The sequence below is a fragment of the Cebus imitator genome, unplaced genomic scaffold (assembly GCF_001604975.1).
Source record: "Cebus imitator isolate Cc_AM_T3 unplaced genomic scaffold, Cebus_imitator-1.0 Scaffold187, whole genome shotgun sequence".
NCBI classification, from domain to species: Eukaryota; Metazoa; Chordata; class Mammalia; order Primates; family Cebidae; genus Cebus; species Cebus imitator.
Window position 1 is genome coordinate 898,170 of NW_016107502.1, and position 12,609 is coordinate 910,778.

General features: G+C 48.2%; 1 protein-coding gene across 3 annotated transcripts in view; it reads right to left on the reverse strand.

Moving 5' to 3' along the window:
- Positions 1-12,609, reverse strand: part of CRACR2A (calcium release activated channel regulator 2A) — a 138,830-nt gene that overhangs the window by 23,162 nt on the left and 103,059 nt on the right. For 2 of the 3 annotated variants that reach the window (XM_017546061.2, XM_017546063.2), the window contains exons 10-13: positions 11,590-11,661; positions 7,114-7,159; positions 4,453-4,559; positions 1,545-1,878 (exon numbers count right to left, since the gene is read on the reverse strand). In XM_017546061.2, coding sequence (XP_017401550.1) covers positions 1,545-1,878; positions 4,453-4,559; positions 7,114-7,159; positions 11,590-11,661 — 559 coding nt within the window. The remainder of the gene's footprint in view (positions 1-1,544; positions 1,879-4,452; positions 4,560-7,113; positions 7,160-11,589; positions 11,662-12,609) is intronic. The other variant, XM_017546065.2, reaches the window with a different exon arrangement.

Below are 12,609 nucleotides of genomic sequence, written 5' to 3' on the forward strand. Positions count from 1 at the left end.
AGTAGCTGGGATTACAGGCACGCACCACCATGCCCAGCTAATTTTTTGTATTTTTAGTAGAGACGGGGTTTCACCATGTTGACCAGGATGGTCTCGATCTCTTGACCTCTTGATCCACCCGCCTCGGCCTCCCAAAGTGCTGGGATTACAGGCTTGAGCCACCGCGCCCGGCGGTATTTTTAAGTTCTTGATTCATATTACCAAATGGCTTTCAGAAGGGTTGTACCAATTTGCACCTCACCAGCCTCGTATGGGAGGGCCTGCCTTGCAGTAGCTCTCAGACGAGCATACCTTCTGCTGGAGCTGTTACGCAGCGGCTAGTAACTCATACTTCCTCCCTGCTGCCGTTTCTATTCCCAGCAAAACAGCAGCAGGACCTCGTGGAGCGGGCACAGAAGTGAGAGGGCTTGGTGAGGAGGGCTGGGCTCCCCATCACGGTGGGGCTGGCCTCTCCCTCTGAGCTCCGACTTTCCCATCCGTCAATGGGGAGAATACACTTCTGACCTGACTCATCAGATGACGGTGAGGATAAAATGCCACAGCAGCTGTGGATGCTTGGGACTTTTTCTTTACCCCTGTCAACTACTGACCTCTGGACACTTCTTTCACATTTTCGGGAGACATGTTGGAGTTATATAAGACCCCATTTGTACCTATTGCCATCAAGGGTAGGTCTGTGAGTTGAAGGGGATGTGGAAGGGTATGCAAGAGGGAAGGGGACCCCACATCGCTGCCACGCAGCTCACCACTCTCCCCTTGCACTAGGGCCTTTGAGGAGTGATATGTGGGCATGAGTGTTAATCCTGGCCTGAGAACCGAAACCTATGCCAGAAAGTCCATTAGGTAGCACACCCCCTAATGCAGCCACTGGGGAAAGTTCAAGGTGGCAAAGGCTCAGTTCTCAATGGCTGTCACAGCGTGCAGGGAGGAGCCTCTTTTTCAGACTATTATGGATGGCTCTAAAGCTGTTTCAGAAGGCTGAGTGCAGGATCAGGGCTCGAGGAGCCTATTCCGAGGCCTGGGTCACAAACGAGGCAAAGACCTTTTCCTACAGAATTTAGTAGGAAGACCTGGTGGGAAGTGCAGGGACACTGAAGGGAGGAGTAGGCAGGAAATTTTGGAATGAAAGTGTGATTTGCTGATTAAGAACCAAGAGAAAAATGATGGTATGCAAAGTTTCTAAAACAGATACTGGCTCTGCTAAGAGCAGTTACATGGCATGCAACTTTAAAAGTGCATGAAATTGGATGCTAGGAGCCTAGTAGGTGCTCAATTAATGCTTCTGAATCTGAATCAGAAGAAAGCACAGGGTCGGGAAGGGGGCAAACAACAGAAGTTTAAGGAGAATGTATCAGGACCCCTGAGTCTCCCCTCATGACACTCAGCTAAGCAGGGGAAGTTGGTATTTGGAGGACACAAATGTGCTGAATCGCAAGACCTGCGGCATCTGACCCTCTGAGCTGTGTCTCCAGGCTCTTGACCTCAAATGCAAGAGACAGATCATAGGAGTGATGTCCACGAACCAATGTAGGATGGTCCCTTACCTTACACAGGGCTTCTTTTCCAACAGGCTGTCCTCGGGGAGATGTGGGGGTGAGTTTCAAGGGCGGGGCCTCCTGGATTTGTCCCTGTACCCTCTGGTCAGAGACCTCTTCCTCTTCTGGGCACTTGCTCAGGGGTTGCTCAAAGTCGCCATCCAGGAGCTGGGGCAGGGGGTCTTCTTCAATGGAGATGATTCTGCGGAGTGGCCGGGGGTAGGGACCCCCAGGCCCTGTCTCCCCGGCTCCTGGCTCCTCTTCTGTTAGGGGATATCTACTCAGGCCCAGGGAGCTTCTCCTTGGGATGCCAAACACCTCCTCCTCCTCCTCTGACTGACTACTGGGGCAGGAAGAGAGAAGAGTTGGAAGGATTTCACAAAGTATTTCAGTATGGACTGCATGACAGCTTTTGTGACAAACAGATAACCAAGGAGCGTCACGCCTTTGGAGAAGAGCACTCCAGGGAAGGGAAAAACAAACGAGCCAGCATTCTGCAGCTCACTCATTCAGCAGCTTCCACTCGGTGCCTGCTGCCACTGCTGAGGCAGATGATGACAGAGGTGATTGATGATGATGTTGATAATGATGATGAGCAGGCATTGAGCAGCCATTTACAGATGGACATAGTACCTGTCCTCACGGAAAGCTTGGCTTAGCGGGGGACTAAAGCAATAATGGCACAGATAAATACATCATTTACAAATTGTGAGGCTGCTAGGAAGGAGAAGCACAGGTTGAGAAGAAAAAGTCTCAGGCTCAGATATAAAACACCTCGATTAACATTATCAGGTGGCCTTCACTGCGCTCCCAGCATCAGCCCTGATTAACTGTGTGTCCCGAGGTGAGACACTTCAACTCTTCAGGCCTTGCTGTAAAATGTGACCTGTCTGCTCTATTCACAAATAAGACAATGCATAAAAACAGACATGCTTGTAAAACATCCTCAACAGTGCGAGGGGTACTGTTGCTTTGGGAGGGGCCCCACCTCCAGACACAGCAGGTCTGCTGCCCCCTAGACAATAGGCTTTGGATCAGAAGACAGCCAGGCAGAGCATCTTCATCGACCTCTCCTTCCTCTCCCTTTCTCTCCCTCTTTCTGTATCCCTGGAAGTCAGAATCAGGAGTCAGTGGCCTCTGAGGCCTAAGCGCACGCTTGCTTCTAGAAGCATTTGAGCATTAAGGGCAAGGAGAAGCTATAGGCAGGGCAGGGAGTTGGGCAATGGGATGTGGGGTCAATGCAGAGTCTGTATTTTCAGGTTTTGAGAGCAAAGGCCTCACAGAAATTGTCTTAAAGGATGTTTGACAGGGGGGACCTTAACAAATGTCCTCTTTCCAGCAAACTTCCTATATATCGTATCAGGCCTATTAAGTGCTTATCTGTTTTAGAACACAGTTGGCATTCCCATCTAATTAATTCTACTCTGCTTATACACACAAAAGTGAAAATTTGTGTGTACACAGGAGCAACTATGCACACACACACACACACACACACACACAGAGAGAGAGAGAGAGAGAGAGAGAGAGAGCATATTTTTCCAAAGGCTTTGCAACCAGAAAAGAAATAGCCACTTAACCAGGCCTTAAAACAAAGCATTTCTTGGAAAAGTCTTTTTTATCTGGGAAATTCTCAAGCACTACTGCCGTTCTGTAACACCTGCATCGTAGCAAGACTGAGTCCCTTTCTGGTTTTGCCACCAAGTGCTCTCTGCCATCAGTAGGGACAGCAAAGTCTGTGTTAGAATTCAGGGCTCACCATTCGTTGCTTACTTGATTATTCCCTGCTTCTTCCACTCAACCAGAAATTCGATGAGACAGAGGTAGGTCTATTTTGCTCACTACTTTATATCCAGCAAATAGCACAGCACCTCACACATAGTAGATACTCAACAAATATGGATTAAGTGAGCATTTAATAATGGATATTAATGGTAGGACCTATGTATAATTTATCTTTGGAGCCTTTGCAGAACTCAAAAGAATGTCTGGTACAGAGTAGGTAATCAGTAAACGTCTGTTGATTCTATCAATCAATCCATTCAGTTCTGAGGAATCAACAGGCCAACCGCTATTTGCGGAAATTTGGCTCTCAAATTGTATCTCATTATTCAGCTATTTAGAACAGGAATGCATGATGATCAGGCCCGAAGGTTTTACTGATGAGCTGATTTACATCTCCAGAGCCACGTCCCCTTTGCATATCTTTTAACTTCATGCTTGCAGTCTTCAAGGTCTCTCTGGGTCTGACACCGAAGGGTCAGGATGCCTCTGTCCCTCTGTGGCCATCTATGTGGACACAGCACAGGCCAAAATGAAAAGTGGGCAGGAGAGGCCAGTTAGTCTCATCTCTGAATGAGCAATGAACCTACCCTTGGGTGTTCAAGCTCAATCATGTACTGCCCAAGAGCAACAAAATGTGTTATGTTAGAGTTAATTAAATTTAAGTCATTGCCCTAATCTTGTCTGTAAAAGGAGTTAACTATTGGAGATTCTATTTGACACTTTAATTAACCTTCACAGCCAATATAGTCATGTTCCTAAAATACCAAGCGCATCCATTCTGCTCAGCAGACAACAGAGTGTCATCCAGCTCCACCCTCCATCTCTCTCTCTCCCTTGCCTCCTCTCCTCTGCTGCTCTGCAGTCCCTCTCTGCAGACACACAATAGGGTGGGGCAGTCTCAGAAGATAATGGTCTGTCCTGGGGGGTTTGCTCTGCACATTCCCCTTTTGGCTTGGATGTCAGAACAGGGAGGGTCGTGTGTTCCAAGATTTGAGGGGAGTGAGTGCAGCTGACCTCAGTTTCCTCATCAGGGCCACCTCTCAGCGGGGCAGCAGGCACTGAGTGTGGGCCCAGAGCCAGCTCCCAATGAGCACAAGAAGAATGAAGGGATGAGCAAGTGGAGATGACTTACCTCCTAAAAATCCCTCTGCCGTCCACATATTTGCCTATCACGGAGCCAGATCTTCTTTTCCAGCTTGCCTTGGAAGCAGCTGCGTTTGCCTTGGCTGCCTTGTCTTTCTGTAGAAACACAAAATGCCCTGAGATCCACGCCTATTTGCCCCGATGTTTGAACAGAAAGGACTCATGGTTCCCACCTCATAGACCAGGCTCTACACAGAACTCTGAAGGAAGTAAGCAGTGTTCTGGTCTTCCTGTGAGCATTTACCAGCTCTTCCCTTTTGCCATCACCCCCTCTTCACCAGAATCCCTCCATCTCCTTTCTAGTTATCTAATCAATGAACAAATACGCAGTTTAGAGCCTGGGGTCCATCATGCTATTCTTCACAGGAGTATGGATAATTTGTAAAAGGAAAAAGAAGAAGAGATAGGTGTTGATGCATATTTTCCATACACATTTCTAATGCATATAGAAAATACCCATAAAACATTTATCTCTTCTGAAAAAATATATCCATATTTTTAAACAGGGTCTTGCTCTGTCTCCCAGGTCAGAGTGAAATGGCATGATCACAGCACACTGCAGCCTCAAACTCTGCACTCAAGCAATCCTCCAGCGCCAGCCTCCCGGGCAGCTAGGACTAGAGGCACCCTACCACATCTGGCTAATTTTCTCAATTTTTGTGGAGATGGAATCTTGCTACGTTCCTCAGGCTGGTCTTGAATTCCTGGCCTTAAGTGATCCTCCCATCTCACTCTCCCAAAGTGTTGGGATCACAGGAGTGAGCCCCCACACCTGATCAGACAAAAAAAAGAAAAAATATTTACAGACATAAAAAGCTTCTGTGAATAGAGAAAATATTTACAGGCGAAAAACAAACAAACAAAAAAAACCTCTGTGAATCTTTATTCACACTATTCTGTATGGTTCCAATCCCTTTTTATTTCTAAAGCCTCCGATGTAATGAGAAAGTAACTAGCCAGGAGGATCAATTAACTCAGTGTTCTGTCCAGAGCTTCTGAGCTAGCATGAGGTAGTTCAGCTCTTTGGTGGAAGCAGGCTGGGTGTAGATAAATTACTCAAACATCTGTAACACAGAACCTGGGTGGAGCAGGGGTTTACAACCCCCTTTGCCTATATGTTCCCTGACAGATGTCTTCTAGGAGATGAGGCGGGAAAGTTAGCTCGCAAGAAAAATCTCGTTAATCAGCCATCCCATGATTCCCAATGATCCTTAATGAGAGGAGGAGTTGCCGTGCTCTGAGAGCCCCCGAAGGTATGGCTATGCTGGTTCCAAATTAATCTTCAATTATTATTCAATTTGTCCCTCTTTCTTTGATTCCCCACTGGAGTTCTTAATTCCATGCCCCTTTCAAAGCAGAATGAGTTAGGCAGGTAAAGGGAAGTGAGGAGAAGGGATTAGAGTGACATTTGGTTGGAAGTTTTAAAATAAATTCAGTGTTACTTCTAAAACAATTACCACTATTATCATCATCAAACAAACATGTGTAGGCATAAGCCTTGCTCTAATAGTACACATAGGTGGGCGGCAGAGAGGTTTGCTACCAGTCAGTGATGGAAAAGAAACTGTGGTGTAATGCAGTCCCCCGGGGATTTGCAATTGTAAAGCAGGTCAGATGTAATTTAGGGCAAACCAGCTGCCTTCTGCTGACCATATCTAGGTCACTGTTCAACTAAGGGTCCAATTTATATCATCCCCTTTCCAAGAATCTTTCTCAAAGATTCCTACGCTATGGAGGGGGGATGGGAATTCACTTTCCACATGTGACAGCGGGTCATGATCCATGGTGGTAAATGATTTGCTCAGGGACTCACATAAAATGGATAGGATGGCAATCCTGATAATTAGGAAGCCACATCAATCAATTTGGCCTCCATTTTCCTTCCCTTCAGAGCACCCAGTGGCTCCTGTCTAAAGGGGAAGATGAGTAAGAGCATGGAATCCTAGGTTTTGGCCAATGTGGTCCACAGGGAAGACCTTTAAATAAGCATAGGATTTCATGCCATTTAGGAAAGTGTGAGTATGTGTGTGTATATATACATATATACACACACACACACACACACCCCATATACACACTATACATGCACTACATATATATGTGTGTGTGTGTGTGTGTGTGTGTGTGTGTGTGTGTGTGTATATACAGAGGGAGAGAGAGAGAGAGAGAGACATGGTACTCAGGTGTGGAAGAGTAGGGGTCCTTTCCTATAGGGTAGAGAAAAGTTGTTCACAAAATCAAGTACGAAAATAGTGAAATGCACATCTCTAATATGTTCTATGACAGTATAAAATGCAAAATTGTCATCAAGATAAAAATTTAAATGAAGAAAAAAGCTGTGAGCAGTTTGGTTTAGAAGTGATAATGACATTTCAACTGCTCCATCTCATGGGTAGAACTATCATTTCTGCATCCAAGAAATGTGCGACCCTCCCAAATATTTTAGTCTTGCTGTGCCAAGAGGAAACTGCATTACTTTTCGGAAAATTAACACACTGTTACCGAGTAGGCCACCCTGAATTTTTATTATTTGCAAACATTTTCATGCCGTCATCCTGCCAAGTAGATCCCAAGTGTCAGGACATTGCTGGGCTGTCCCATGGACCACAGCCCTTGGTCCCCCACAGGTAAAGGAGAACTAGCCAGTTACCTGAAAACATGTGTCCCGTTCATCCCGAAGGTGCTTGTTCCTTTCCCTGTGGATGGTAAAGGAGAATCTATTTAAACATGGAGTTTGTAGTTGACAGTTCTGATGGCAGCCAATTCACTGGTCAGATGGATGCAGGGGAAGGTATGGTGTGGAAGACCAGGGAGTTGGTGGAATTTCCCTCCTTGGAGATGTGATTAATGGTAGGGGATAGTTTGTGTGTACAGATAGGTACACTCAGATGCAGGGATAGACTGAGACACCCGTGGCCCATCAGGATTATGCATAGCCTCTCCTGTTACTAGGGGCACCACCTACAGAGGGCAACCGCAGCATTCCAGTTCTGCCTGGGAGCTTCCTGTTGGGCTCCCTTTTTCTTTCTCTCTGTGCACCATTTATTCATGCATGCACGGATTCACTCAAATGTCTCCTGAGCACCCACTGCATGCCAGGCACTCTTTCAGCCATCAAGGTCACACCAATGACCAACACAAAAAGTTCCTGCCTCACAGAACTTGTCTTTTAGTGAAGGGATAATTGTTATTGAGTAAATAAAGGAGGAAAATGGAATAAAAGAAGCCAGAGGGTGGAGTTATATTTCAACTACAGAGGTCAGTGCCTCACTGATAAGACAGCATTTGCGGAGAGCCTTGAAGGAAAGGGAGAAGCATTCCAGGCAGAGGAGAGGCTAGGGGAAAGCCTTGTGCTGGGATGTGTCTAGTGTGAGCATGAAACAGAATGGAGGAAGTAGAGTGCCCAAAGGGAGAGTAGTTAGGAGATGAAGCCAGAGAAAAAGTGGATGGTGGTTGGGACCTGTCTCTTCACAGCCTTGTGGCCCACTGTATAAACTTCGATTTTTTTTTTTTTTTTTTAAGACAGGGTTTCACCATGTTGGTCAGGCTGGTCTTGAACTCCCGACCTCAGGTGATCCACCCACCTTGGTCTCCAAAGTGCTTGGATTACAGGCGTGAGTCACCACGCCCCTCCAAGAACTTCGATTTTTACTCCAAATGAGATATGAAGCCAAGGGGCGGGGGGTGGGTGGGGGTGAAGCAGATGGCAAAGGAGCGTCCTGACCTGACTCCAGTTTTCAAAGGATCCCTCTGGATGCAGTGCTAAGAATAGGCTGCTGGGGGCAAGGGTGGGGCCCTGACACTTGATGAATAATTTTTAACAACATGGAGGTCACTGGCAACCTGGGCAAGAACTGTTTCTGTGGAGGGGGCGTAGGGAAGACCTGATTGTTGGGTTGAGAATGTGAAGACAAGGAGATAAGGAGTGGAGAGAGTATATGCGAACAGCTCACCCGAAAGTTTTGTTGTAAAGGGACTGAAGAAATGGCAAGCAGCTGGGTGGGGATGCGAAGACAAGACATGTCAGACAAGACATATTCAAATCTATTTGTAGGTATCTTCACAGGAGATAGAATGACAATGGAGGAGAGAAAGAACACATGCTGGAATAGTCCTTGAGGGGGCAGGAAGGGGCAGAGTCTCATTCTAGAGGGTGAGTTGGGCACGCGGGCAGGGGTGGCCTCTGTGATGAGCATGGGGAGTGCATCCACCATAAAGAGAAGGCAGAGACGTGGGCACAGGAGGAAGCTCTTATCTAATGGTTCCGGCTGTGAAGCAGGAGCAGGTGTGAGGATGGAAAAAGAGGAGTCCTTTTTCCAGGACTTAAAGTAGGAGCAGTTGGGAAAGTGAGTTGACTGGGTCTGCAGTGCAACTGTGGAATGCACTTGAGGTTCACAGCTGGGAATTTCATCCTTTAACACAAGATGTGGAGACGGAGGGCCAGATGCTGTCCAAGTCCTAAGCAGGTTTGTGATTCCGTGACTCTTCCGGCCAGCGGCCTCTGAACAAACCCACACTTTTGAAGGGGAAGGGAGGGCACAGCCATGGTTAGGTCCTAATCATCACAATGCAGCCATTTATGGGGCACTTACTGTGGGCCGGGCACTCTGCTAAGTGTGTTGTAGACTACAGAAAGAGAGTTTAGGTGGGGCCTGAGGTGCCACAGCTTGGGCAACTGACTTCCAATTCCCCCAGTCTTGCAGAAAACAATAGGAATGTGCCCGGGTTGTTTTCAGTTACCACCATGAGGTGAGCAGGCAGGCATGCGGCCGGGGCCTCCAGAGCAAGTCAGGAGGGGCATGGAGGTTATTTTATAAGCCCTGAGAATGGCAGACTGAGCTGCTCATGCCAGAGGGACCCTCACACCTCGCGGAGCTGTGAGTTAGCACCCCTGCACCTGAGCGAGGACCTTGGGAGACCTGGAAAGTCCCACCTTTTTTTGGAAAGCAGGCTGCGTTGTTTGCTGCTTTGTGTGGCCCTCTCCATACAGAAGCCTCGGTGTTTAAAGAAACGTATTTGCTTTGGTTCTCCTCGCTGCTCTACTGTGATTCCTATTCACAGACATCAGCTAATTGTCAAAAGCAGCCTGTAAGGTAGGCATGAGAAAATTAAGACTCGGACTGCTTAAGTCAACTGCCCAAGGTCACACACGCTAATGAGAGGAGGTGCTGGGTCTTGAATCGGATCCGGCTTCAAAGTGCATGTTCCTAATCAAGTGCCCTGAAATCGCTCACTTTTGCACCTGTTGTCCTTCAGATGGCAGCCCTTCTCACCCTGTCACACCCCAGCTGTTGTCCTGATTCCACCACCATCCCAACGCTGCCCTCCCTCTGCATTCCTGCTGTCCCCCAGCCCCATCTCAGCCTTCTCTGTCCCTTGAATCCTGGTGGTTTCCTGGGGCTTCGCTCCACCCCTCAGCTTTCATTAGCCAGTGGGGCTTAAGCTTGGTGACCCTGGATCAATGGCACAGAAAGGCCTCAGGCCTTCTGTGATTCTGCACAAATGAGAGTCTCCATTAAAAAGACCCCCAAGTATTTGTAGAGAGCTGCCTTGTCATTCTCCCCTGCTCATTCTTTTTGAATATACCCTTTTATATTTTCTGAATGCAATAGAAAAAAAGACTCCAAAACTTGTCCTTATACATTTTGTTCTCTTCCTTTCATTAAAGCCTCCCTAAGAATCAAGACCTTTGTCTGGTAGAGGACTTTTGGCCCCGTTCCCCAGCCATGTGGAAAGGGCCTAATTCCCGAAAAGGAAGGCCCTTCCTCCCCCACAGGGAGGGTCCCTTATCTCACTCTATCCTGGCCGGACCCAAGACCAGCAACCTTCCCGCCCAGCGGCCCACTGAACCAATCACCATCCGCCCCACCAGCTCTCCCGTAACCTCCCGTCCCACAAGCTCCCGCCCGGCAGGCCTCCTGCCCAGCAATCAACCTAGCCAATTACTACCTGCCAGGTCAGCTCTCCTACCGCCCCAGGCCCTCTGTCCCTATAAAGTCAACCGAACAAAGAAAGCGCGCGCGATTTTTCCCTTCCCGCTTGAGTCGCCCGGAGATCCCAATAAAGTCGGTACCGGTCACCATGCGTCCTGCCTCGAGTCTATTGAGTGCCTGCCTCCGTGGGTCGGGGTCCCAACAGCCAGGGTCGCACAACCTTCTCACAAATGGATTGTAACTTGGCCACCTAGAAACCCCTTTGCATGTCCCCTGGCTCCAGAGGCCTGATGGAATCACGTATTGAGCGCAATCGGAAATCCATTCAGGTTGAAGCACTTTTCCATCGGGTAGCATCAGAGATGCCAGACACCATGAGCTACCCTTGCTCCCACAAAAACAAAAACTTTCACAACATAACTGGGAAGTGATTCAAAACCACTTGTGCTTCAGAAATCAGAACCCAAAGTCCTTCTGTTTCCTCACCAAGAAGTGCTCAGCAGGCAGTGACCATGGGCAACATCAAACATTCCATCCTTCCCCACACAGATTTGTTTCTTTGAGGAGGGGAGGGTGGTGCACATTCCAGACCAGTAAACCTTGAATGTATCGCTGGGGGTCTTTGAAGGCTAAGAAAGCTTTTTCTTGGTGCTCTGTTTGCAATTCATATACTTCTTCCACAAACATGAACAGAACATAGCCAAGTTATGGATTTCCATTCTGGCTCTGTCAGTGAGCAGCTGCGTCACTTGTGGTAAATTACTTCATTCCTCTGACAACGACTTCCCCATCAGTTAATCCTGTGAATTAAGGGCCCTACTTACCTAACAGCTTTGCTGAGATGAAAGAGATAATATTCCTGGCATAGATTAGAGGCTCAGTAAACCCAGCTCCGCTCCCACGTGAGGACGTACCACATGCGGTCCTGTGAGGGGCTCAGAAGAGTGGGGTAGATCCTCCCCATCGGGAAGAATAAACTGGAGAGGGATGTGGGCATGCGTGTAAATGGACCAAACATAACAGCGTGGCTACTCAGTGGTCCGAACACTGCGATGGGGACCAAGGGAATGAGGGTGCTCTCTCAGCAGCATGTGTTTCCAGCACACAGGCAAGAATGACACCCTCAGACTGGTCCTTCCCACCCCAGGCTTCTGGGAAGTGCTCTCAGCACACGCCAGTGCCCCCCGACGCACCTTAGGAAATCCAGCTGCTTGAGGAGCCCCGCCTTCTCGCGCTGTAGACTCTCTGTCACGCGGTACACTTCCCTGGGAGAGGCAAACACACCGCGGTGAGGTCCCGGTGGAAGCCGGATGCCTGGACCCCTCATGCTGGAGACCGGCAGGCTATGCCACGCTGGGGACAGAGGGCACTGGAGGAATGTGGCCTTCTCCTGGAGAGCTCCTATGGCACACAAGTGCTTTGGACCATGATCTCAGTTTCTCATCACACATCCCCAACTTGGGAGGTGAACTTATCCCCATTTTATAGACTGTGACCATCAGAGAAGACTGCTAAGTCTTTCCGGTTTACACAGACAATCCGTGACTAAACCAGGGTCCCCTCCTACCCCCAGACCCAGCTCACTCCACAGCCACTTCACATGCCACCTGTGAATAAGCTGGATGGTCACTATACAGTTTGTCCAGACACCAAACTGCCTTGTCCTATCTAGACTTCAGGGAGTTAGAATCAATAGTCTTCTACAGCCAGATCTTGAAGGGTGAGAGCAGAATTTGTATTACCTTCCCTCCCATTCTTGCCCCACCCAGACACTGGTTGAGTATGTTTTTAGGAGCTCTGGAAGAATCACCTCCCCTTTCCCACCTTCCTCCCGAAGTCCCCAGATATCTGGACTTTTCGCTATTGGGCATTCATTTCTCTGACTTATGATCTAGCTATTATAATCATGTACCTCACTGTGCAAACATGTTCATTATAGCAGGAGTTGTGAGGAAGGGGAGAGAGAAGCAAGAAGGCTGTGACCCAGGGCAATTAGACGGCAACTCAGGTGGGGAGGTAAGGGCCGTGCCTGGTTTGTTTACACTGATGTCCTTGACACAGTGCCTGGCATGGAGGTGTAATCAGCAAATCGTTGTAGGAAGAAAGGAGAGACAGAGTAAAAGAGGTGCAGGAGCAAAGCAGGAAGAAAGGAAAGGAAGGAGGAAGAGGTGAAGGAAACAAAGAAGGAAAGAAGGAAGGGAGAAGGAAGGAAG